This window comes from Chrysochloris asiatica, unplaced genomic scaffold (genome assembly GCF_000296735.1).
Source record: "Chrysochloris asiatica unplaced genomic scaffold, ChrAsi1.0 scaffold00046, whole genome shotgun sequence".
In the NCBI taxonomy this organism is placed as follows: domain Eukaryota; kingdom Metazoa; phylum Chordata; class Mammalia; order Afrosoricida; family Chrysochloridae; genus Chrysochloris; species Chrysochloris asiatica.
This window is the reverse complement of record NW_006408564.1, coordinates 5702130-5727738: the sequence shown is the minus strand read 5'-3', so window position 1 is coordinate 5727738 and position 25609 is coordinate 5702130. Positions and strand designations below refer to the sequence as shown.

At 38.5% G+C, this 25609-nt stretch overlaps 1 protein-coding gene across 1 annotated transcript in view; it reads right to left on the bottom strand.

Annotated features, from left to right (window-relative positions):
- Positions 1–25219, bottom strand: part of CCDC66 (coiled-coil domain containing 66) — a 45857-nt gene extending 20638 nt beyond the window's left edge. The window contains exons 1-11 of the mRNA XM_006862118.1: positions 25209–25219; positions 23311–23375; positions 22568–22593; positions 19549–20002; positions 17009–17174; positions 16726–16829; positions 14125–14249; positions 2980–3111; positions 1954–2204; positions 1675–1759; positions 210–371 (exon numbers count right to left, since the gene is read on the bottom strand). Coding sequence (XP_006862180.1) covers positions 210–371; positions 1675–1759; positions 1954–2204; positions 2980–3111; positions 14125–14249; positions 16726–16829; positions 17009–17174; positions 19549–20002; positions 22568–22593; positions 23311–23375; positions 25209–25219 — 1581 coding nt within the window. The remainder of the gene's footprint in view (positions 1–209; positions 372–1674; positions 1760–1953; positions 2205–2979; positions 3112–14124; positions 14250–16725; positions 16830–17008; positions 17175–19548; positions 20003–22567; positions 22594–23310; positions 23376–25208) is intronic.
- Positions 25220–25609: the final 390 nt, after the last annotated feature.

The window sequence follows — 25609 nt, the reverse complement described above, 5'->3', positions numbered from 1 at the left end:
ATCATGTGAAATAAGAAAGCCATTCACTTCTGTCTCTGTGGCTTTCCTACTGGTCTTTATGAAAAGCTTTGATGCCTCCACATATAGCTTCAGAGTGTCAAAACATTATGCAGATGTTCCACTTCTGATTATTGTTCATTTGAAAACGTAAAAGCAATATACTACATCTCACTTTATTCTAAAATGTTAGTCAGGGTGTAAATACCTACTTCCTTTTGTTTTTGCTTAAGTATATCTTCTTCATACTGTTTCTGCATCTCTTCTCGTTCCCGTGCTAACCGACGCTCCTCCTCTTCTTCTTCTTTCTTTCTTTGTTCTTCTTCTAGCTGCTTCCGCCTGCGCTTTTCTTCAACCTGAGCAGTGATGGCCTTCTAGTCATAAACAAACATAAATCATTGTCACACAGAAAAATACATGAAGCATTTATTTGGCAACTGTAGAATAAACTGATTAGCATATAGGAAATATTACATATACAGTGGCGATAGTTATGGGCCGTGGAGTCAGTTCCGACTCACAGTGACTCTGTATAGGGTTTCTGAGGCTCTAAATCATCACGGGAGCAGAAAGCTTTATCTTTCTCCTGTGGACTGCTGGCAGTTTCAAACTGCTAACCTTGAGGGTAGCAACCCGACTCATAACCACTACGCTACCAGAGGTACTGGTTCTATATACGAGTAAAGTTAAAATGCCAAGTTTGCCATGTATTTCTCCCAGCTCCCACTTGATCTGTCAACTTCTTTAGCCCTAAGATGACTGGCAGACACAGAAAAGCTGAAGAAATTATCTGAGTGCTTATCACAGGTATTTTCTAAGTGTCTGCTCACTGAACTGATCAGAAGTAACATTATAACCAAGCCACTATCTTTATCAATACTTTAAAAGAACTATTCAGACCTCCAAATCGTTTCAAATCAGACCAAAAGTGAGCGAGAACATTTTGCTCCTTGCCTTCTGTCTTACATTATTGGTTAGATTTCTTCATCATTAAGTGCACTTTGTTGTTGTTGTTGTTAAGTGCCGTCGAGTCAGTTCCGACCCATAGCGACCCTGTACAGGGTTTCCGAGGCTGTAAATCTTTACGGGAGCAGAAAGCCTCATCTTTCTCCCGTGGAGCGGCTGGTAGTTTTGAACTGCTGGCCTTAAGGTTCGCAGCCCGATTCGTAACCACTACGCTACCAGAGCTCCTTACTTTAGTCCCCTATAAATTTCACTTTCTAAAAAATTAAGTCTCATCCCAAACATTTGTTGTTGTTCTTAAGTGCCGTCGAGTCAGTTCCGACCCATAGCGATCCTGTATAGGGTTTCTGTGGCGTAGCTAGGGACTCTGAACCACTAACCTTGTAGTTAAAATGGCTTTGCAGTCTGACGCATTAACCCACAGTGCTCAGAGCTAAACTGATGAAAAAAAATACACAATAATGTAAGACCTACTGCAAATGCACATACACAGTCTATGTATTAAAGACCTCAGTAGGAAAGCAGAGAACTGTTTCTTACAGTATCACTGGTTCCTAGCACAGTAAAATTTTAAAGTTGCCAGCTGGAGTAAGGATTAGATTCATCACAGGAGTGAGTAGGATTAGTGTACAAATTTCTATCAAAATTTTAATTTCCACTTAGTTTGGCCATCAACAGAACTTATTAAGAGAAATACATTTTGCAGTGTAATACCTGATGTTCTAACTGTTTTTGTCGCCGCCTGTCTCGTTCCTCAATCTGAACTGGGTCCAAGAGAGCAGTCATAGAGCGGAGAAAGCTGGCAAGACAGACTAATACATTAGATATTTAAAATCCCAAGAGTAGGTCAATTTTTGCTTGTAACACACCTAATATTCATTTCTATTTCACAGAAAAATACCAAGTACAGAAACTAATTAGACAATATAAAAAGAATAGCATGTAGACTCTCTTCACCCATCAAGTAATACCAGAGCATGAGGATGGACTTACTTTGTTTTGGGACTGTTTGTCATTGCCATATCCCTAATAGACTTTGCTACACACTCTTCCTCTGTAGCTCCAACCTGACTTCCATTTGTAGGCGTATAAACACTGCTGAGGTCAGCTAGCTCCTGAGTGTCAGGAGAGACACAGAAGTACTCTGGTTGTTTGTGGGTTGATCGAGAGGACAGTTGAGACTGAGAACTAGGATAATTCTTTAAAGAATCAAAATGCATTGCCCATCTGTCATGTTCCTCACCCTAATAATGACAAATAAGATTGATAAGAATTTTTACAATTGTTCTTTCACATATAAAATCATAAATGACCATCAAAATGTGTTTCTGAAAGTCGCCACACAGCAAAATTCCAATACCACTTGCCATCAAGTTGATTCTGACTGGATAGTCGGAGCAGATCTGTGTTCCAAAGAAGGGTTTTCAATGGCTGAGTTGTTGAAGGTAGAGTGCTTGGTCTTTCTTTCTACGTGCCCCTGGGACTCAAGCCTTCATTCTTTCAGGTAGTACCCAAGTACATTAACTGCACTACTCATGGACTCTATAAAGCATAGTAAGAACCACAATTGTATTCTGTTTTGATTCTGTATACAAGATAATTTCAAAAAGTTTGTGGAAATTTCCCATTTTCATTCTAGTTTTCCATGAACTTTTCGACGCTCCCTTATACATTTATATAACTAAGTTGGAGAACATGAGAAATAAGGAAACTGCTAAAAAGTCAATTACAAGAAGCTGTGGTGCCGTAGCATACAAGTTGGCTATTTAAACTTCCAGATGTTCCTTGAAAAACCTACACAGGGTAGCTATCAGTCAGAATTAACTTGATGGCACTTGACAACAACACCATACAAAATGAAACTTGCTAAATCCATTTAATGAAAGCTGAATGATATAAACAAACGTGGAATACTTTGAATACTCTGGTCTCGTCATGTAATTTCAGAATATTTTAAGGTTTAAGAAATCTAAATGAAAAAACCATTTTCTTAATGCTACATAAAGTCTCCTAAGTTACCTTTAAATACGTAATTTTTTCCTCTGTTTTTCTTTGCCGATCCTCCTCTATTTGCTTATTCAACTCTTCAATCCACTTTCGCTGCCGCTCTTGTTTCACATCATTGCAAGGGCGCTTTAGTGGCACTGCTTCCTACAAAACAGCCACCAAATACCGTACAAAGTGCAGATCTCCTTTTCTAACCATTTCCCTTTTCAAATTCTGCCACAGCAATGTATACAGGCTTTAATCTGGGAAGATAATTTATCTGATATTGTAACTGCTTTTGAAATGGTGCCTGAACTCAAGGTGACTGACCCCAGGCACAATGGAATTACATGCTGTCCGGTTCTATGCCATCCCCAGGAATGGTTGGGCATCACACTATGGTGATTCATAGGGTTTTCATTGGCAGATGCTCTGCTGAAACCTGCTCATCATCATAGCAACAAGCAGGCTTCCAGTGATAAATGGGTGGTCAGGAATTAAACCAGCTGTATGGGAGACAAGAATAATACCACCAGACCACCAATGCTCCCCATTTATCTCTAAAAGGAGAAAACACTTCAAACAAAATTAAGTAGGTATGGTCTGATTCTCTGAGTCATATTCATAAATACTTGAATACAGTAAGCTATCGTAACTATAAGGAAAATAAATTTTCTAATGAAAAATAGGCAGAAAATAATTTCTCTAAAACATATAGAAAATGTCAAAATACTAATATCTGCCAACCTTGCGGTTAGCAGTCCAGTGCTTATCCTATAGCACCACACAGGACACCAGTTGGGTTTAGAATGCCATAAGTACTGTCTTTGAACCAAGAACACAGAATGCAGCGAACAAGAAGCATTCTCTGTTGACTCGTAATGTCTCTCTCGTCTACTCTTCTTCATTGCCATTCCTGCTGCTACAGTCGCTTAGCAGTCGACAGTGATTTAATAAGGAATACAAACAAAAACTGCCTATGATGATTTCTTAAATCCTATAAAATAAAAACGGAAACTAAAAGTGTGTGGTTGCCTTAATTTTGAGAGCCTAGTATGCTCTAATGGCAGTACGATGGCTCTATACAATAAGCATTGGGCTGTGAACCACAAGGTCCAAGGTTCAAGTCCGCCAGCTGCTTTGTGAGAAAAAGATGCGTCTTTCTGCTCCTGCAAAGATTTACAGTCTCAGGAACTCTATATGTGGTCACTACGCGGGAGAAAGATGAGGCTTTCTACTCCCGTAAGGATTTATACCCTCGGAAACCCTGTACAGGGTCGCTATGGGTCGGAAGCGACTCGAAGGCACTTAACAACAACAACAACATGAATTGGTACCGACTTGATGACACTTAACAATAACAGCATGCTCTAATGAAAAGGAAACATTACAGTCTTTGAAAATTGTCCTGAAATGTTGAAGAGTCAAGCAATAAATATTTCCTTACACAAAATAACTATAGGACATAATTAAGAAAAATGATTTGGCAGAATACTGTAAAGGCAAAATACCTCACAATGTTACTTCCTGGCCTTGTTTTTCTGGAAACAATGGAAAAGCTCATAGTTAATAACCTGTTGCTTTATCAAAGGATATATTCATACCACACACCAAAAAATCTTATTTTCTCAGATATTTCTACAAATTTCTATCAGATAAAACCCATCACATTTATTTCAACCTAAAAGAGCCATTTAAAAAGAAGCATTATCTTCAGGAAATTATTTAACAGCTCTGCCTAGAAAGGCTATTCATGGGGCCAAAATGAGAAAAGAAAAACAGGGAATGCAAATGGACCTTTGAGTTCCTTAGAAGAACTTTTCAACAATGCACTTAATTACTATTTTTGCAAATCTGTTTTAAGTCTGATGTAAACAACTATGGTTCCAACATTTAGGAGTTGCAAATTATTTAGAGATTGGATATATAAATTAGTGTGTAAGAGTGTGTGTGTGTTTGTTGTTGTTAGGTGCCATTGAGTGAGTGCCAGTTCATAACGATTGAGTGAGTTCCAGTTCAAAAGTAGCCAATGGCTACTTAAGGCCATCCACTGAGGTGGGATGCTCCCCAATGACCAACAAAAGTATGCGTATTTCAGTAAGGGCCCTTATACTGAGACCTCTGATATCCAACACTGGGTATCTGCAACACCCCCACCCAAAAAGCACACTCATCTCAACAGGCCGCAAACATAGTGAATAGTGTATGGAGATGATGGCAGCTACTACAGCTAATAAGTATCACTTGTGTCAGGTTGTACTGTGGTGGCTTGCATATTGCTGTAACACTGACCAATATTTAAAACAACAGCAGGGTCACCCAAAGTGGACAAGTTTCAGCTGAGCTTCCAGACTAACACAGACTAGGAAGGAGGAGAGGCAGACCACTTCTGAATGTTATCTAACAGCAGTGGAACACTGTCAGATAATGCCAAAATATTAAATATTAAAACATTATGAAAAGCACCAGAATGTTGTCAGATGTAATACTGGAAGATGAGCCCCTCAGGTTGGAAGGCACTCAAAATCTGAGGAAGAGCTGCCTCCTCAAAGTAGAGTTGACCACGATGATTCAAATGGAGTAATGCTTTCAGGACCTTAATTTGTTGATGGATCACAACTCAAAATGCAGAGAAACAACTGTAAATATCCCTTAACAGTGTACAAAGTATGACTCTAGGAAATTTGGAAGTTATCAAAAATGAAATGGAATACAAATTAGCTGAAATGGATTAGTACTGACCATCCTGATTTAAAAATTGTAGGGTTTACTACAGCAGAATTGACACATTGAAGAGTAACTAAGTTACGTTCAACATCAAAAAGAATATTTCAAAATATATCTTGAAGTATAATGCTGTCTGTGATAGGATAATATCCATACTCCTAAAAGAAAGACCAGTTAATACCACTATTCTAATGTACACAGCAACTACTAAAGCCAGTGATGAAGAAATTGAAGAATTCTCCCAACGTCTTCAAGCAGGAATTGATCAAACATGCAATCAAGATGCACTGATAATTACTGGTGTTTAGAACACAAAGGTTGGAAACAGAGGAAGAATCAGTAATTGGAAAATAAGGCTTTAGTGACAGAAATGATGCTGGAGATGAAAAGTAAAAATTTTGCAAAACCAATGACTTCTTCATTGCAACTACCTTTTTTAAACAACACAAAAGACAATGGAATTCTGGTGTGGTGCTGTAGAATGAGCACTCGGTCACAAGGTCGGTTTGAACTGCAAGGTTGGTGGTTGAAATTCACCAGCTGTTCCTTGGAAACCCTGTACAGAGTTGCTATGAGTCGGAACTATCTCAATGATACTAAACAATAATCACAATACACATGAACCTCATCAGATGGAATCAAATTGGCTTCATCTATGGGAAGAGAGGGAGTGCTGGTGTGACCCTGTAGGATCAGCACTGCAGTGACTGCTAATTAAATGGCTGCCAAGTCACTCCTTGGCAATCTTATACAGGGTTGCTATGAGTCTGAACTTACTTGCTCGTACTTCACAACAACAAATGGAAAGAGAAGGTGGAAAAGCTTCATATTATCAGCCACAACTCAGGCCAGAGGCAGACTGTGGAACAGACCAACAATTGTTAATATGCAAGTTCAGGCTAAAGAAAATTTAAAGTCTGTTGTTAAGTACCATCGAGTCGGTTCCAACCCACGGCAACCCTGTATAGGGTTTCCGAGGAGCAGATGGAGAGCTTGAACCATCAACCTTGCAGTTCAAACGGCTTTGCAGTCTGGCGCATTAACTCACAGCACCACAGTCTACTAAGGCTGAAATTTGACCTTGAAGATATCCCACCTGATTCTAGAGACCCTCTCTCAAGAACAGCTTTGATGCATTAGACATTGATGACCGAAGAGTCGTAGAGTGGTGGGATTACATCAAGAACATCATACTGGAAGAAAGCAGAAAGTGATTAAGACAAGAAAGAAGGAACATACAAAATGGATGCTGCAAGAGCCTCAGAAACTTGCTCTCTAGCGTAGAGATGCTAAAGCAAATGGAAGAAACGAGGAGGTAAAAGAGTTCAACAGAAAATTTCAGAGAAATAAAAAATCAAGTATCATAATGAAATGTGCAAAAATCTGGAGTTAAAAACCAAAATGGATGAACACACTCAGCATTTCTCAAGCTGAAAAAACTGAAGAAAAAATTCAAGCCCTGACTTGAAATACTGAAGGATTTTAGGGGTAAAGTATTTAATGATGCAGAAAAGAAGATACAGAAGGAATATAGTCACTGTACCAAAAAGAAATGGTCAATGTTCAACCATTTCAAGAGGCAGCATATCTTCAAGAGCTACTGGTACTAAAGGAACAAGTCCATGGTGCACTGAAGGCTCCGGGAATTGGGGGAATGCAAAATAAAATCTTTCAACAAGCTGATGCAGCACTGAAGCACTGACTCATCTGTATCAAGCCAACTGATTGGAAGAGATCCATATTTGTCTCATTCCAAAGAGAGGTAACCCAACAGAATGCGGACACCAGACAATATCATTAATACCACCTGCTAGTAAAATTTGGTAAAGATAATTTTAAAATGTCTGCAACAGTACAATGACAGGGAACTACCAGAGGTTTAAGCCAGATTCAGAGGAGGATGAGAAACAAGGGATATGACTGCTGATGTCAGATAAATTTTGGCTGAAAGCAGAGAATACCAGAAAGATGTTCACCTGTGCTTTATTGACTACACAAAGGCTTTTGATTGTGTGGATCATGACAAGCAACAGACAACATTGCATGTCAATATTCTCGTCTATTTGCTGTATTTTTCTTCTTTAGCAAACCCTATCATTTAAGGTTGCATTGTTACAAACTCTTTAATATCTTCTCCAGTTTTTTTTTGTTTTGTTTTGTTTTTTAAACAGTGGCTTCTTCCTCTTCCTTAGTGATTTAATTTACTACATTAAATCTGTTTTCCTATTGTCTTCTTAGTTTTCTTCCACACTTTTTGGCATATTCTTGTACAAGGATTTCCTGAACTACTTCAAGTCCTTTGTGGAACAAGATAGAAATATATGAAAACTTGGTCAATGTATTTTTTTTTAATTTCCTGTTTTACATAATGGGACATATCTGACATTTCTTCCTTATATGTTAATTATATGGCAATTATTGTGTTAAGATATTGTGGTGCCGTGAGTTATTTAATGTCTCTTCTAGCCTTAGTCTTTGTAACTCTCAGCAAATGAATCTTTTTCTCATGGGTCTAGGTGAGAGAAGGTGGGAGACGATGCTGATAGGCTGACACGATTCAGGTGTAAAGGTTAACTGAGTTAACTGTGATGGAAAACACATGAAACTCTACCATGGGTCTAAAATGAGTCATCTTGGTGATGTGAGTTGCATATTTGCCCTTTTTACTTGATTGCTCAAGCTCGTCTCCTTTTGACCTCTTGTTGTTGGGACTTGAGTGCCTTTGGCCTGAGCTGCTTTGCCAGCTTCCACAGCCTTGTGAGTCAACAGCCCGATTCTGCCTGAGTGAGGAGAATCCTCCAGACTGACGTCTGAACTGAAGAGTTGGGACTTGCCAGCCTCCACAACCAAGCGAAGGCCCGTGAGTTCTGTGACACATTGCAGTGCATTGTGGGACCCTGGGACCTAGGGGACAGTAGTAAGCAGTAGAGTAGTGGTTGACACAAGGGATGATGGAGTCCTGGTGTAGTGCTATGGGTTAATGCACTGGACTGCAACGTCCTTTGAAATGCAAGGTCGGCAGTCCAAGCTCACCAGTTGCTCCTCAGAAACCCTATACAGGGTCGCTGTGAGTCGGAACTGACTCAGTGGCACTTAACAGCAACAACAGAGCATTTTAGCAAAGTCGAACATTTAGGAGCAGCCTTGTGATTGTGATGATCTTTCTAAAATAAATTATTGTTGCAGGTTTAATTTCTACAATAGCAGCAACTGAAAAAAAATAAGAGAAGAGGAAAAAGAGGTTAGAGGCTCAAGTTGGTAATACCACTTGGGTCTATCAGAGGCTCAAGTAGCACTACTTGGGTGCATCTAAACATATCATAGGATTGGTTCTGTTGGTTCAAAGGTATAGTTTCATGGCTTGCAGTCCGTTCTTTTGGCCTAATACCGTTTTAAAAGTTACTGTTCTGCTTCCTAGCGTGGGGAGTAGTGCCTGGGTCTTAAAAGCTTGCTAGTAGCCATCCAAGATCCAATAATTGGTCTCTATTTGCCTGAAGTAGCAGAGGGTGGAGTCCCAGGAATTGGAGAAGAAAACAGCCTGCAGGTCTTTCTCCATGAACTCCTCACTGCCGCCTTTGTCATGAGACCATAAAACCTGGATGCTACTCAGCTATTATTACTGGATGTTTTGATGGCATTGTCAGTAGATGAGTCCTGATAAAAGGGGGAAAATGTGAAGCGTAATTTCAGATTCATACAGAATCCAGGCATGCTAGATCTGCTGAGGCTGGAAGAATGCTCGAATCCATTGAGTTGATAAAATCTTCAAACCATGAGCCGGAATCATCTCCTCAACTCAGCTTTAAACTATGTAACTTCTTAGCGAAATTAGTAAAAATTAGCCAAATTAGTAAAGCATGTTCGCCACGAGCATTGTGTTCTTTTACAGACTGATCTTTATGAAAAGGTCTACTTGACAATAACAACTCTAAAGCACAGATGGAACCTTTAGAGAGTGGTGACTCTAATACCCTGGTGGGGTAATAATATGGGTACAGACAGGATGGCGACACAGTGTGAGTAACATAACCAATGTTACTGAATTGTACATGTAGAAATTTTCACATGTACATTTTAATTAGAATTAAATTTTAATTAAATTCAAGAAATTTTCACATGTTCATTTTAATTTAATTAAAAAATCTTTTTTTTCCTCAAGTACTTAGTAGGCATAGTCTCCCTTTGTACTGCTGAATATTTTCAGTCTCTTCCTGTTCTCTCTTTTTTTCCTCTTCATCCCTCCTTGAACAGAGACTTATCTACATCTAGTGTTGGGAGGTGGAATCCTGGTGTAGCACTGTTGAATAAAGCTCTGGACCGCAAGGTTGGTTTGGATCATAAGGGATGCTTGGTTTTCTCTGAGCACGCTCTGCTTCATCTGTCTAAATACACTGTATTCTTAGTTCTGAACCTGGGTACACAAGTGCATTCAGTGTCTGGTCCAGCTCCTGGGCCAGGAATGCCATATCCATACTCTATTTAACTGTGACAAGTTCCTGGTGAGACAATGATAACTACCCAGTTCTGGATAAGGAAGAGACCTCTTTGATTAGAGTTTAAATTTGGAAGCATGAGATTGTTGCTGTCAAGTGTCGTCAAACCGGTTCCAACTCACAGCGACTCTGTGTAGAGTTTCTGAGGAGTCGTTGGTGGGTTTGAACTGCTGGCCTTGCGGTTAGCAGTGCTTATCTGATAGCGTTACACCTGGACTCCAGAATAAGACATAATTCTCTTAACACTGCTACGGTTCACCATAGAGTGGCAAAGGGAAGCTTTGGTTAGGGCTGGTTCCTTTTGGCCAGGGTGTAGCATTTGTTCCTTGAAAAATAGGGCCGTCAGTAGGTTAGGACTGGACTATAACTTACTCCTAACCCACTTGTTAGGAAGGGACTAATAATCTGCCAACCCTACTCTCAGGATTCTCAAGTAACCTGACAACAAAAGGAAAATTAAAGCTCTTGGTATACCACTCTGATTCTGCTGGAGTTGTTGTTGTGTGTTGTGGAGTCACTTCCGACTCATAGCGACCCTGTACAGGGTTTCCGAGGCTGTAAACCTTTACGGGAGCAGAAAGCCTCATCTTTCTCCCACAGAACAGCTGGTAGTTTCGAACTGCTGACCCTGAGGTTTACAGCCCGATTCGTAACCACTACACTACCAGAGCTCCTTTCTACTGGAGTACAAACTGTTATTTCAAAGGCAAAAAAATCCTTGTTCTTTATGTGATGTTGTTGTTGTTGCAAAGTGCCATCAAGTAAATTCTGACTCATAGCACCCCTGTATAGGGCTTCCAAGGAGTGTCCAGTGGATGACTCAGATACACAGAAATGCCTGAATTCTGAGTATGCTGTAATAGACTATTCTCTGTGCATGACTTGGAGAGATATGTTTTGTATTATCCTTTAATTTCTTTTCTATGTCATATGAGCCAATATGACTATAAATACATGAATATCTTGAGCATTAATGCAAATCAATGTTTTTATAGCGATTCATTAAAAAAACACAAATACCAAAACGTTTCATATCAAACTCATGGAATGATGGGAGAGGAGTTGGATGATGGGCTACAACTTGACATTTTTAATCTTTAAAAACAAAAAGATGAAGCAGAAAAGAGAATAACAACTACCAATTTTGAGCAGTGAGAATATAGTATAGTTTTTCATTCCTTTTTTTTTTTAATTCAGGGGAGGGGAAATAAGCAACTGTCTAAGAATAACAAGCAGTAAGCAGAAAAACAAGAACTAAATTTTGGTGGAGGCGGCAGGGGAAGAACCTGAAGAAATATTATTTAAGTTACAGCCAAAGGAATTTATATGAAAGCCATAAAGGAAACTCGAAGAGCTGATTCCAGGAAGCAAAGCAAATAATCCCAAGAAGTAGAAAGGGAATAAGCAGTATCATGTTAGAGTGAGGTCAGAGGATAAGGACTCAAAAGTAACCAATGAAATGCGGCAACTAGGAGTTAGATAACGGATAACCTTTTTCAAGGATGACTGAAGCAAAAGCCAGACTAGAGTTAGTTCCTGAATGAAGAGCAGCAGACTAATGAGGAGTCATTAAGGAGACAAAACCCCAAACCCACTGCTATCAGGTAAATTCCAGCTCACGGCAGGAGAAAAATGTGACAGTCTGTTCCCTAAAAGAACTTTAAACAACAAAACAGAAAAACAAACCCACTGTCATGGTGTCAATTCCAAATCACAGTGACCCCATAGGATAGAGAGCTGCTCCCTGGGCGGCAGGTGAGTTAGAATCACTGGCCTTTCAGTTAGCGGGTCACAGCTTAATCCACTGAATCACCAGGACTCCTGTGTAAAGATCTGTTGTTGTTAAGAGTCGTAGTTGGTTCAGAATCACAGCGACCCCTGTGTAGGGTTTCTGAGGAACGGCATCCATTCTGACCTTGAGGTCTGCTATGAGTTGTGTCTGACTCTGTGGCAATGAATTTGGGGTTGTCATTGGAAGCTGTGGTCACTAAGAAAAGTCATCAAGTGAAGTGTTCCCCAAAAGGCTGAGGCTGTCAGGGAATTGTCAGAAACACAATAGGAGTTTTAACCTGCACAGTGTAAAAGAGTGTGTAGGCTAAACAATATAGGCATGAGACTACAAGGCAGGTGGATCGTATTTAAGGTGAAGAGAGGTGAGATTAACATAAGAAGAGAAAGGAAAGGACACTGATGACAGGAATGACCTTAAGCAGCCTCAGGGCTCCAGACAGACCTGCCTGGTAGATTTACCCAGAGTAAATAAATCTTCATTAAACACATTACATGTCAGCCACAAATCTAAAGCACTTAACATGCATTCCGTCATGTTTTAACACAAAAGACCTTGTGATTCTGCTGCAACCAAACTCTCCCTTTCCCATTTACATGATGAGGCTAACTAAATATTCTGCAGTAGACATTGTTGAGGGGTTTCTAAAACCATCTCAGGATTTGATAGGCTTTTCTGTTACAGTGAGTTCATTGCCCCTAAATAGCACCCCTGCAAGATCGCATCACAGTTACACACGAATGTGGAAAAACTGCATTTAAATAATAAAGGGATGAGGAGATACTCTTTAACCTTTGTTTGTCCAGGCTTAAATTTAGTGTCTTTTCCTTTGAATTCCTTCTCCCGTCCCCAGCCCCTACCTTCTGACTCCAAATTAAAAAAAAAAACTTACTGGTTTCTCAGATAATTAAAATAGAAAAGAGGATACTTCAAACCCACTGTCACTGAGTCAATTCCTACCCTGTAGGACAGAGCAGAACTTGGGATTCAGCAGCCACGCTGAACCACTTAACCAGTACACTGATTAAGCACTTGGCTGCTAACCGGAAGTCGGCAATTAAAACCCACAATACATTCGACTGGAAAAAAGACCTGCCAATCTGCTTCTATAAAAATGCATTACTATTAATCTTCTTGGGAACCGAAAGCTTCCTTTTTCTCCCATGAAGCACTTGGCAGCCTAAAACCACGGACCGTGTAGTTTGCAGTGCACTGCTATCGTACGGAACCACCACAGTATCTATCTCCAGAAAACACTAGTTAAAATATTAAGTGTTCACTAGGAGGGAGGGATTATACATATAAAAAGAAAGAGCTAAAAATGTAATCAAAGGAACAGAACGTGTTCAGTAAAAATTCACTGGTAGTTTAAAATAATGTTTTTAGCTTTGTATCCTAAAAGAAAATACATTATATAGAACTGCAGTACTATACGGTTTAAATGTTCCAAGTACTGACAGTTAGGATTTAACTCCAAGATCTGACTAGCTCCAACCACTGAGGGTCCATCAATAGTCTGGACTGTCATCTCTTGACTGGAGGACTGTTACAAAATGCTTGACGAGCCAATAGATGTCTAAAAGCAAATAGAAAAACAAGGATTCTTTTCTCTTTGTCTAAAATTTAAAGATCACAAAAGCGGCATCCAGTGGACATCTGGCTTGATAAGCAAATACTGGTTATGACACAGTTAAAACAAATTGCCAATCTAGCTGCTTCTGAGTCATGGTGACTCCATGTGTGTCGGAGAAGAATTGCTCTCTATATGGTTTTCAGTCACTTTTTCTCCTACGTAAGTTGCCAGGCCTCTTTTTGGGTGGTGACCATGGTTGGACTCCAATCTGCAAGCTTTCAGTCAGCAGCCACGTGTATTAACAGTGTGTACCAGGGACCCTGCCACAAGATTAGCAGTAGAGTTTTGTGCTCACTTTAAAAATGACGGAGCTCCTTTCTTAAGAGCCTGGCGCCTCTATCGTCATCGGCATAGCAAAACAATTCACAGTATGCAAACGTTGAGGCCACAATTAAATTCAAAATAACATTGTTTGAAAATGCCACATGAAAAAGATTTTTTAAAAAAATGAATTTTAAAACATGAACATCACTTAGCATGTTCAAAATTGCAATTATCTCTTTATGTTCCACAAATGCTTGATTTTTACACCTTACCTGAGATTGGTCAAGAATTTGAAGTTTTTCCCACATTATTTTATCACTTTCAGATTTTTTCCAAGGATGATTATTACATTTTTCAGAAGCTTCCTTTTCTTTCTTCTTTAAGGCAACCTGTTCATCTGTAAATAAAAGCCTTTTTTAAAAAATTGTACAAAAAAATATACAAACAAAATCATGACTTCCTGAAAATAGTGCAGATCCTAGCATCGAATTAATCAAAATAGATATTTAGGTGAGAGATTAACTCACAAGAGATTTAAGGAATATGGAATAAAAAAAACAACAAAAAAACAGAAACCGGAACCAGAACCAGGCTTCAATATGGTACAAATAAATGTGTTTCGTCTATTGTCACAATTCTCAGGAAGGAGCAGATGCATTCATAACTTATTTTGCATTATGCTCATTATTCTGCTCTCTAGTTACATTCATTCAGTTATTAATAAGAGAATTAACAGCAAGGACTCTGGAGTCTGAAAACCGTAAGTTCAATTACTGCCAACTAAGTGCTGTGGAGCCAACTCCATGGTATATAACCAGCCAACCAACCATGTGCTGCTGCTGCTGCCATTGAGTCGGTTCTGAATCATGGCAACCCTGTGTAGGGTTTCCGAGGCTGTATATCTTAGAGAGCAGAAAGTCTCAACTTTCTCCCTTGCAGTAACTGTTTGATTCGAACTGCTGACCCTGCAGTTAGCAGCTCAATGCATAACCCACTATGCTACCACAAGCAAATTGCTGTGGCCCTCACTAAACCTCAATTACTGCCTCATAAAATGGAGTAATTTTGTTGATGTTAAGTGCCATGGAGTTGGTTCTGACTCATAACAACCCTGCTGTACAGGATTTCCATGGAGCGGGTAGTGGGTTTGAATTGCCAGCTTTGTGGTTAGTAGTCCAGTGCTTATTCTACAGTACCGTGTGGCGCTGTGGGCTAATGTGTCTGACTGCAAAATCAGTGGGTTCAAGCTCACCAGATGCTCCTTGGAAACCCCTATACTGGGTCTCTATGGGTCGGAATCGACTCAACAGCACTTAACAACAAGAACAGTTGAAGGTAGGAGCGAGGGAAGAACAAAGATTTAACAGCACAGTTAACTATTATTACCCATTAACTATCGACAACAAAAGAAAAAAAGCAAAAACATAACATCCTGTGTCTAAAGATAAAGTAACAAGTCTGAAATTCTCAATTTTATAAAAGGAAATATAAAATAGATGTGCAAATTTCATTTTAAGAAATTTAAAACATGACTAAGACCAAGTGAGATGAGCTTTTTTAACAGAATCAAGTTTGTTTTTTCCTTAAATTGTTTTTTAAAATAATAGGTAATATTTCAAGTAAGTTTAGAATTTTGATAAGCTGCATTTGTACTAAAAGAAAATATGTAGTCCAGACAGATTTACTGCTGAAACTGTGATTAAAATTCAAACCTACTAATAATGCACCTGGACGTTTAATTTATTTATTCTTCTAGTACCTTCACTACCAACTAGTAATTAATTCCCTGTTTCTGCTGCTTATTTCTTTTTCTAAACTACCTGTCCCAGCATGATAACTGGTTCAATCATAGGATTTACCAGTTGAGGGGAGCGCAAAGCCCAGCTTCATGCTTTTAGTACTAAAATGTACAGTAGTTACTTCATGTGCTTTTCAAACTGACTACTTACTGGTCCCTATGCCTAGTCCAAGAAGTAATGATAATTTATTTATTCTCAATATTTCTAGACCCTAGAGGAAATTAAGCATTTTCCATTTAAAAGGTCCACAGGTTAACAAAAACAACTGCTCTTGTTGCTCTGAAGTCACTATCCTACAGATAATTGTAGTCCAGTGATGATCCTACAGAGAGCCACAGGACTCTCCAGAGGCATAGTAATTTTGTTTTTGTCTAGAACATAACGATTAATATATTGATAAGATATTCCTGATTCTCATTTTTTATTCTCAAAAATAAAATCAATTACTTGTAAGAACCATCTTTAAATCTACAGGATTTATGTAATGGTAAAAAAGAGTTATTAGTAGGGAATGATGAGATAAAGTGGTTTGTTTGAGCTATGGGAGTTCTACAGTGATACTGGGAAGATGAATGCTCACCAGTAGCTTCTGGAGCACACTGCACAGTACCAAACATAAAGACACAACGGAAGGCAATGTGAGGACAGGAAGTTTCTAATGCATTTGTAGAGAACAACTCTGGTGTCAGATGCTATAAAACAAGATTTTGTTTGATGTCATTATATCATACTGAAAGCTCTACTTCAACCTCAGTATACAGTCCTTGCTTGTGTTGGTGGCAGTATATCAATGAGTTGATTCCGACTCATTGGGGTCCTTGTTGTTGTTGTTGTTAAGTGCCGTCGAGTCGGTTCCGACCCATAGCGACCCTGTACAGGGTTTCCGAGGGTGTAAATCCTTACGGGAGTAGAAAGCCTCATCTTTCTCCTGAAAAGCGCCTGATGAGTAGTAGAACTGCTGATCTTGTTAGCAGCCCAAGACACAAACCACTATATGCAGCAAGGGCTCCTTATTATACACCTTTTTCAGCTAACAAAAAAGTATACTTGCTGCAAGCTACAAAAGTTACCTACCTAGTTCCTTTCTCCATTGGGCTTTTTTTGCTTCCAACAAACTTCTATCACGTTCTCTTTCCCCCAGGGTACTGAATATGTCAGCTGGTTTCCACACATTCTCTCTAGGGCAATAAAAAACAAAACAGAAAAATTAACATCATACATTCCCACACAAATTATTCCATGAAAGTTGATAAACATGTAAGTAGCTCTCAGTCTTCAGAGTAAATATTTCACATGCAAGTAAAGGAAAAGGAAAGCCACTTTCCCAAGGTAACAATAACAGACATGAGTTACATACATGGTATTTTTCTGTTCAAGCTGCTTAGATGTCTCCTGGTTTTTATTTAAAATAGATTTATTGTCATCCAGGACAGACGAAACAGCCTCAGTTTTTTGGAGTAGTCCCATAATGTTCTCTTTCTTTGGCTGATTAGGAATGTTGTTGAAATGTAGATTGTACTGACCTAGGAGGTGGTAAAACGCATGTTTCAATGTTAACACTGGGGTTGTTGTATGCCATCGAGTCGATTCTGACTCACGGCAGCCCGATCGGACAGAGTAGAACTGCGCCCTAGGGTTTCCTCGGCTGTAATCTAGGGTTTCAGGCTGCCACATCTTTCTACCATCGAGCTAGTTCAAACCACCAACTTCTGGTTAGGGTTAGCAGCAGAGCACTTTAACCACTGTGCCACCAGGTCTCCTCATTAGCTATTGGGGAGGGGGGATGCAAATTAAAACTATAATGAGATACAATGTCACCCCCACTAGAGGTCTAAGTAAAAAAGGAAAAACAGAAACCAACAAATATTAGGAAGGATGTGGATGAACTGGGACCCTTATCCATTGCTGGTGGTAATGCAAAGTGTTATAGCCACTGTGGGAAACATTTTTGTGGTTCCTCCAAAAATCCAACTCAGAATTACCACATGACCGCAAAATTCTCCTTCTGCGTATACATACCCAAGAGACTTGAAGGCATCAACACAGACACATGAACACCAGGAATCCTTGCAGTACTAGTCACACTTGCCAAAAGGTGGAACAATTGATATGTCCATCAACAGACAAATGAATAAACACAATGTGGTATGTTGTTGTTAAGTGCTGTCAAGTCGATTCCGACCCATAGCGACCCTGTATAGGGTTTCCAAGGAGCAGCTGGTGAGCTTGAACCACCAAACTTGCAGTTCAAATGACTTACCACTCAGCCCTAAAGAGAAATGAAGTCCTGATACATGCTACAACACAGAAGAACCTTCAAATATTGAACTGAGCAAAGTCATTTACCAAAGGATAAGTGTTATATGACCTCACTTATATGAACTATCTCGAAGACGTAATTAGAGACCTATTTAGAGACCAAAGGTTTTTGGTGATCACCAGAAGCAAAAGGGCTGGGGGAATGTGGAGAGTCAGTGTTTAGGGCCTCCTCCTGGGCTTCTGGTTATGGGGATGAAGAAGCTGGCAGTGGAGACTGGGAATGGTTGCATAACATGATTAAAGTAACTAGTGTTACTAAGTGACACATATAAAAAATGTCAAATTGGCAAATAACAGTTTTTACATAATAGTAACAATAGAAGTTAAAAAAAAAAAGGAAATGAGTATCAAGAGGTTAAATGAGTTGCTCTTTGCCATACAACTGCTTTCATCAAATAAAAATATCAACCATCATTTAACTCCTGCCAACATATATTTTACAAATAACATGAATTACAACATAAATATGTAACAACTCAAGGGAAGTAAATGTTAGTAGATTTATACCTTATTACCTTGTCCTTATTTTTCTCATTTGGATATGAAATCATGGAAAACTTCCTCTTGAACTGTTGCTTATATTTCCACCTATAATATCTGAAGGTTTTAGAGAGAGTTCCTATGATTAGCTCAAACACTGTTCTAATACATCCTGAAAGTGTTAGCTCTCCCATGAAGAGAAAATATAGCATTACGTGATTAAGCAAATTTTACCTTTCCCATGTTGATATTGTCATTATGCCAAGTAAAGTTTTTGAGTTTGTTTTTCTCCTGTAGCTAAAACTGAAGCCTTAAAGAAGCAATCCAGCTCCCTTGATTTAATTAACAAAGCAAAATATAGACCAAGGCAGGGTAAATGATTCCAACTTGACCACCTTGGAAATGTGTTTAAGGCTTCTCTTTGGGGGCTATTAATAGTATTATTTCATTATTGCCTAATAAATTTTGATTTTTTAAAATTTTCATATTCATAATTCCTTAGGCTCAAAGCTGAAACTAGAAGCATTTTAAAAACAAAACTACCATGCCTTGACTTATGATAGAGCAAGTATACAATACTTTACTACCCTTTCAAAGTCTTTGTTTTATGCTGCTTAAAAAGTTAGTATTGCAATCCCTAAGCATACCTTGAGGATCAGGAAAAGCAAAATTCAGGGGCCAGAAAAACAACGCCTGAAACTCAAGTCAAATCTTCACATTAAGGTTTCCTTAATTTTTACTATCAACACTATATCTTTTTTAGATAATTTTATTTTTCATAATTATATTAAATATAATCTATCACAAATACAATAGCATTTAGTAGTAACATCATTTCTAGAGTTCACAGAAACTATGTTCAAGGCTTTCGGGCATGAGAATAATAGCTTTTGAGTCTTAACGTTTGCCATATGGTTATTTTAATTATAAAAAGTTATGTTGGTATATTAGAGAATGTCCGTTAAAATAATGCTTATTTTACAATATTGCTAAATTGTAATTTAAGAGGCACTGTTGTGAAAAACTCATGAATCTGAAATTCTAAAACATTACACATTGATAAAATTAGTATTTATTAGAACTTTGGAAGATTCTTACTTGTTTCCTCCTTTCCATTCTCTGTCAAAGAAACAGATTTATTTCCTCGATTTCCTTGGTTTACAGCCATCAAAATCTGCTGTAGTTGGTCTTGTGTTAAACATACCACCCCACTCTTCGTATTTTTAGCTGTGATGGGGGTTTTACGAGGCTTCTTTTTCACTACCACAGGTGTATTTACAGTGTTGCTGGTCCTCTGTGTATTCGGAGCTACAGGGGAAATCCCTCTTTGGATATGAAGACAGTCATTATCTGTATACTGTTTGCACAAATCCTTAGAGGGTGGAAAAGTCATTTTATTTTTTTCACTCTTTGCCATTGCATTTTCTGAACCAATTCGTTTCTTTTCCAAAAGTTTGTCATTCTTGACACAAGTATTTTGTGTTGATTTCAGAATGTGCCCAGTTTGTTTTGTTCTTAGAGAACATCTTGCAATCTTCGTCTTATTTCCCATCTGTGAAACAGAAGCTTATTCTTAGAACAGTCAATGAAAAAGAAACAATTTAAATACCCTTTGATAAATCTTTCTCCTAAGTTGTTTTTTTTTTTTTCTTTTTGCTATTTAGCTAGATGATACACTCTAAGAAACGCAAGCTTAACCTTTGCAAATCACTCAAAAGATTTAACTTTTGGAAGGTATTAAATTTCAGGATAATGAAGAATGCAGAAGAACCTTTCATTGCTATTTGCTGGTTGGTTATGTGCCGTGGAGTCGGTTCCAACTCATAGTGACCTTGTACAGGGTTTCCGAGGCTGTGAATCTTTACAGGAGCAGAAAGCCTCATCCTTCTCCTGCAGAACAGCTGGTAGTTTAGAACTGATTTGTAACCACTACACTACCAGAGCTCCTTTTAGACATCTCCATTTCACTCCTGCTTTGAGTCTCATGTACTAGATTACACTTCCCACACTCTGTTAACAGACTTCTATAGACCAGGTTACTAACCCTTAGCTCTCGAATATCTTAGCTAGTAGGTCACCATCCTTCTCTCTAACCTAACTCCCATCTTCCCAGTGCTTTTCATATTCTATAAAGATGGTCCTTCCAGTATGCTACCTTCTCGTCCTTTGGCCTCGGCCCCCAGTTTGGTACCTCCGTTACTTATTCCCATGGTGATATTTTATAGTTAGCCTTACAAATACCGGTAATTTCAAGCACCCCACAATAGCCACCATCTACTTTTGCCAGTTCATTTCCTCTCAGCTCACTTTCAACAATGCTATAATCTGTTGATACTACCACCTCACTCTTGCCCCACTTCCCTCATTATCCAGTCATCCAAAATAATTGCTCTCTTCCATTCTCCTTTGCTCTCTGTCAAATGCCTCCTTGCTTAAGTCACACACACACAACATTAAAGTTGTTGCCATAGATGTCATTCTGAACCATAGCAAACTTGCAAGAAAGAGAACTATCCCATACAGTTTCCAAGGTTGTAGTCTTTGCAGAAGCAGACTGGTACAACTTTCTCTCACAGAGCAGCTAGCTAGTCAGTTTAAACCGCTAACATTTTGGTTAGCAATTGAGTGCTTAACCAGTGCACCACCAGGGATCCTTCCCCTAATTTCAGGCAATGCAAATACTGTATTTTTATTGAGCTTGGAATATTCTTCCCTACTTCTTTGCATGTGACTATATCTCTCAACTTTAAGTCCTAATTAAAACATCACCTAATTTGTGATGTCTTCCCTGGTCTCTACAAAACAGAGCAAGCTGCTCTTTCCATTGTTTTCTTCCTTTTGTAACATTGTTACAGCACTCATTTAATTCTACTACTTAACTGCATAGTATTTAACAGATATTCTGGAATCCTGGTGTGGCACAGTGGGTTAATGCGCTAGACTGCAAGGTCAGTTTGAACCGCAAGGTTAGTGGTTCAAGCTCACCAGCTGCTCCTTGGAAACCCTATAGAGGGTCGTTATGAGGCAGAACTGATTCTATAGGATTTAACAACAATCTTCATTTCTAGGAAAAAGGTTTTTGCTTTCTTTTATTGTTGTCACAATCTCTAAACAAAGCCAAGAATGATAAGCGCACTATACCCATAATGGAATTTTATATGTGCTGTAAAACCTTGCTACTCAGAATCCTAATTAGGAATCTAACTGAACCCAGATATTTTATCACATTTCATTTATATTAGAAAGGAATGATATACTGAAAAAGTCTCCTAAAATATTGATTTCATTGACATGAAGTCAACATACACTTAGCACAATTCTGAATAACCTTCGTAGCGTAACACCAGAGAACAGTGAACACAAGCAGTAGAAAATTGTGAACTACTAAATATTCAATTATATTTAGGCTTCTTAAGTAAAAAACAAAACTAAAAAGCAGCCTAGTCTAAATTATTTCCAAATTTTTATTGGATTCGGTATATTTTAATAGATGAAACAGGGCTTTCATGTCATAAATATTTTTATACAGTATGTTGCTTTTAACAACAGTAATTAAAACCTTTGGATACTAAAAGAAGGTCAGTGGTTTGAACCCAATTATTATGCTCAATGGGAGGACCATAGCACTGTCTGCTTCTGTGAATATTTACAGCCATGGAAACCCTCTGAAGCAGTCTTATTCTGTCCTATGGGATGGCTCCAGGAATGAAATTGCCAACAATGGGTTTAGTTTGGTCTGGGAATGCATGTACTGTCAATTAATTAAAAATTCAATAAACTCAATCACATTAGTCCTATTTCAAGTGCTCAATAAGTACACATGGCTAGTAGCTACCATATGGGGCAGCAGAGATTCCGAAACATTGCTATCACTGCAGAAAGCACGAGTGGACAGCACTAGTCTATAAAAAAAGATTCTATAGGATTTCTACAAAGTGAAAATTAACACATTCCATTTCTGTGAAAGGACCAACGTGAGAGCAAGGGTATATTAACTTCTCATCATCATTTCAAATCCTTTTAATGTTTTGACATTCCCAAGAATTATTTGCAAAACAATATAAAAACATTGCATTTTATTTGTGAAAATGGGTCAGGTCAAATTCACTTGGCTTACCTTCACAGAAATTTTTGATTTATGTTCTACAAAAGAAAACAAAAATTACTAAGCTATCAACCAAAAATACACAAAAACAGTCATGAAAGAAAATGTAATTAGCATTCTTTTAAAAAAGATATTAAGATAGAAATATTCTCCATAGAACTTTAAGGTCCAGTTTTGCATGAGTGTTTTAACATTTACAGTGTGGTTCAGATATTTCTATTTTAATTTTTTCCTTATATCTTTCTGAGGAAAAATTATAAACAAATTGGGGGAAAAAAACCAAATTGCATGAATGACAAGACTATTAAAATATACTGAATACAAAGTTCATTTAATACTAAGAATTGACTTCATAACTACTGTCTTACTATAAATTTAATTTTTTCAGCAGTACAATTTACATGCAAAGAATAGTTCCATAAATTTTATCTATATTATTTACCAGGCAATAAGAATAATTTGTATTTGCAAATATGTTATAAATATATATAGTGAATATATTGCTCAAGAAATATACTAGATGGTTATATTTTGTGACTCTGAACAGTGACAGTGGAAGCAGTGATATAACTTAACTTGGCTGAAAGTAAATTTGAGTGAGTTTGAGGAATACAACTTTTTTGATAGAATCATTTAAATTTATTTCAGTCTATATAGTCAGGGACTACTGTAAGCCAAACGTCTGTTAAACTAGATAAACTTTTATTTCAAAATTTAAATGTTAACATTTCTAAGTTTCCTGCAACACAGCATACCATATGGAGACAATATTAGCTTGGTTTTTCCATCCAATAATTCAGTTTCAAGTTTTAAGCCATCTCTGTAAAACACAAGAGAATAGTGTCACTTTTAAGAAAGAGCCTCATCTGAAATAGCCAGAAACGTTTATTTGAACCTTGAAAGCAAATTTGTGCCTTTGAATTTATAAGGAATCTTGTAACATCATCAAATCATGATGTAAATAACATCAAATAAGTCCTTTAATTAAAAACTTTTTAAAATCCAAGATAAAAGTAAAAACTGCAACAGAAAATTCTTCCTGAAATTTTTCAGTGATACAAAAATTTATCTTTAACCTGAACTCTTTAATTTTTTATTGGTGGGAAGTAAATTAATTCAGCTGTTACATACCATCTTTTAATCTTTACAATGCTAAAATGGAAAAAGAAAACCCAATAATGCTCTTAACACAAAGTTGGAAGAGTAAGATCTGTCTACCGTGTATTAGTTTCATAAAGATACCATGACTAAAATTATTTTCTATAGAATGCTGGAGTATTTTTGGAAAACGAGTTACACTGTTTGAGCCGTTTACCTTATTCTGAACAGGTCCAATAATAAACTTTCACACTTTGTGACAATTTTTAAAATAACAAAACAAGTCTCTAATAAGTTTTGGCTGCATTATACTCTATGCATTTAAAAAGCAAGTGCATAAAATAGCAGCAGGCATCGCCAACACAATTTATACATCCATTAAAGTCCTACCGAAAAATCCCGTAAAATCCTACCAAAAACAAAAATGGCAGTCTTTTAATATTGTTGTTGCTAAGTGCCTTCGACTCAGGAAAACTGTTAATTTTAATGCACATTTAAGGGGACAAAACTGAAGTCCAAGAGACTAAATCTTGCTGGTCAAAGATGAGAAAGTGCCTGGGAAAAGCCTGATTAGGAATAGGAATGAGTGATGTTGCTCAAGTAGGGTAATAAAATCAAGTTGTTGTTAAGTGCCGTCGAGTCGGTTCTGACCCACAACGATCCTATATATAGGGTTTTTGAGGAGCAGATGGTAAGCTTGAACCGCCGACTTTGTGGTTGAAACGGACCTTGCAGAGCAGCACATTAACCCGCAGTACCATTAAAACATCACTGGTAGTTCAAGGATTTCTCTGTTGCAGGAGGATGAACACTTCATGTTTGTTAGTGAACTTTACCAGAAAGAAAACATGAATGCGCTCGCCAAGAAATCTCTCTTTCACACTGCACTGTAAACTTCTTACGGAGCAGACTGTGTGTGTTAGTTCTCCATCCTGATTTCAGAACATAAAATCCATTCATACCGTTCACTGAGAAGCAATGAAATCATGGTTTGGTATCTTAATTGTTCTCCGTGTAGTGAACTTCTGAGTGATGAAAGCCATACAATAAATACCCCCTTTTAATTTATTCAATTATTACTTACAGAGGGTGACCATGGGTCATATTGGCGGCCTGTTAGGTGCTGGCACTCCTAAAATACCGATTGCTTGAGGAGCTTTGGGTCCTAGCATCTCTAAACTCATCCAAGCACTCAGTCAGAAAAACTCCCAACAACAGGGTCACTCAGAACCAGGGGCTTGGGCCAAACTTTCTCCCCGGGATTCCGTTAAGCCCTATCTTTCCAACTTTCTTGGTCGTAGATCCCCATCCCACCTCTCTGCCCTACCTTTCTTCCCTCTCCATCCTGATGGGAAGCAAGTGGCGGACAGTTTCCACCGGATTCAGAAGGGGAAAAGCGAAGGCTATAGGCACAGTGAAGGCCAAGCTGGCCCTCATGACCCTTTCAACTCCAGGGTACTGCCGATCCAGGCCGTACAGCTCTGAAAGTTTTCCAAAGTGCAGCCCACCCTCATGCTCCTTTCCCTTTCCGACCAACTTTCTCTCCCCATCTTACCCCAAATTCATGGCCGGATCGCCCCCCTCTCTCCGCAGGACCTGAAAACCCCTTGTGTGTGTCAGTTGCTGCAGCCACTCAGTAAACACTCCGCAGATTGGATACAGGTTGCTGGAGCGCTAGCAGTATCAGCCAATCAGAATGGGACGTGCTAGCGAGTCGAGGGCGGGCTTCTGTTAGGCTCAGCTTGGTTTCCGCTCAGCACTAGGCTGTTCGCAGTTTGGGAGTTTGAGCTGAGCAGCCACCCGCTGCTGTTGCGAGAATTCGGCGACAGAAACTTACATTCCTTGGAATCCTAGCTTCCAGAGTTCACAGGGACAGGTTGTCAGAGGCAGGAGGGAAAGAGGGAGTTAGAACCCATTGTGTTTCTGTTTATGGTGATGTAAAATCTGGCTACATTG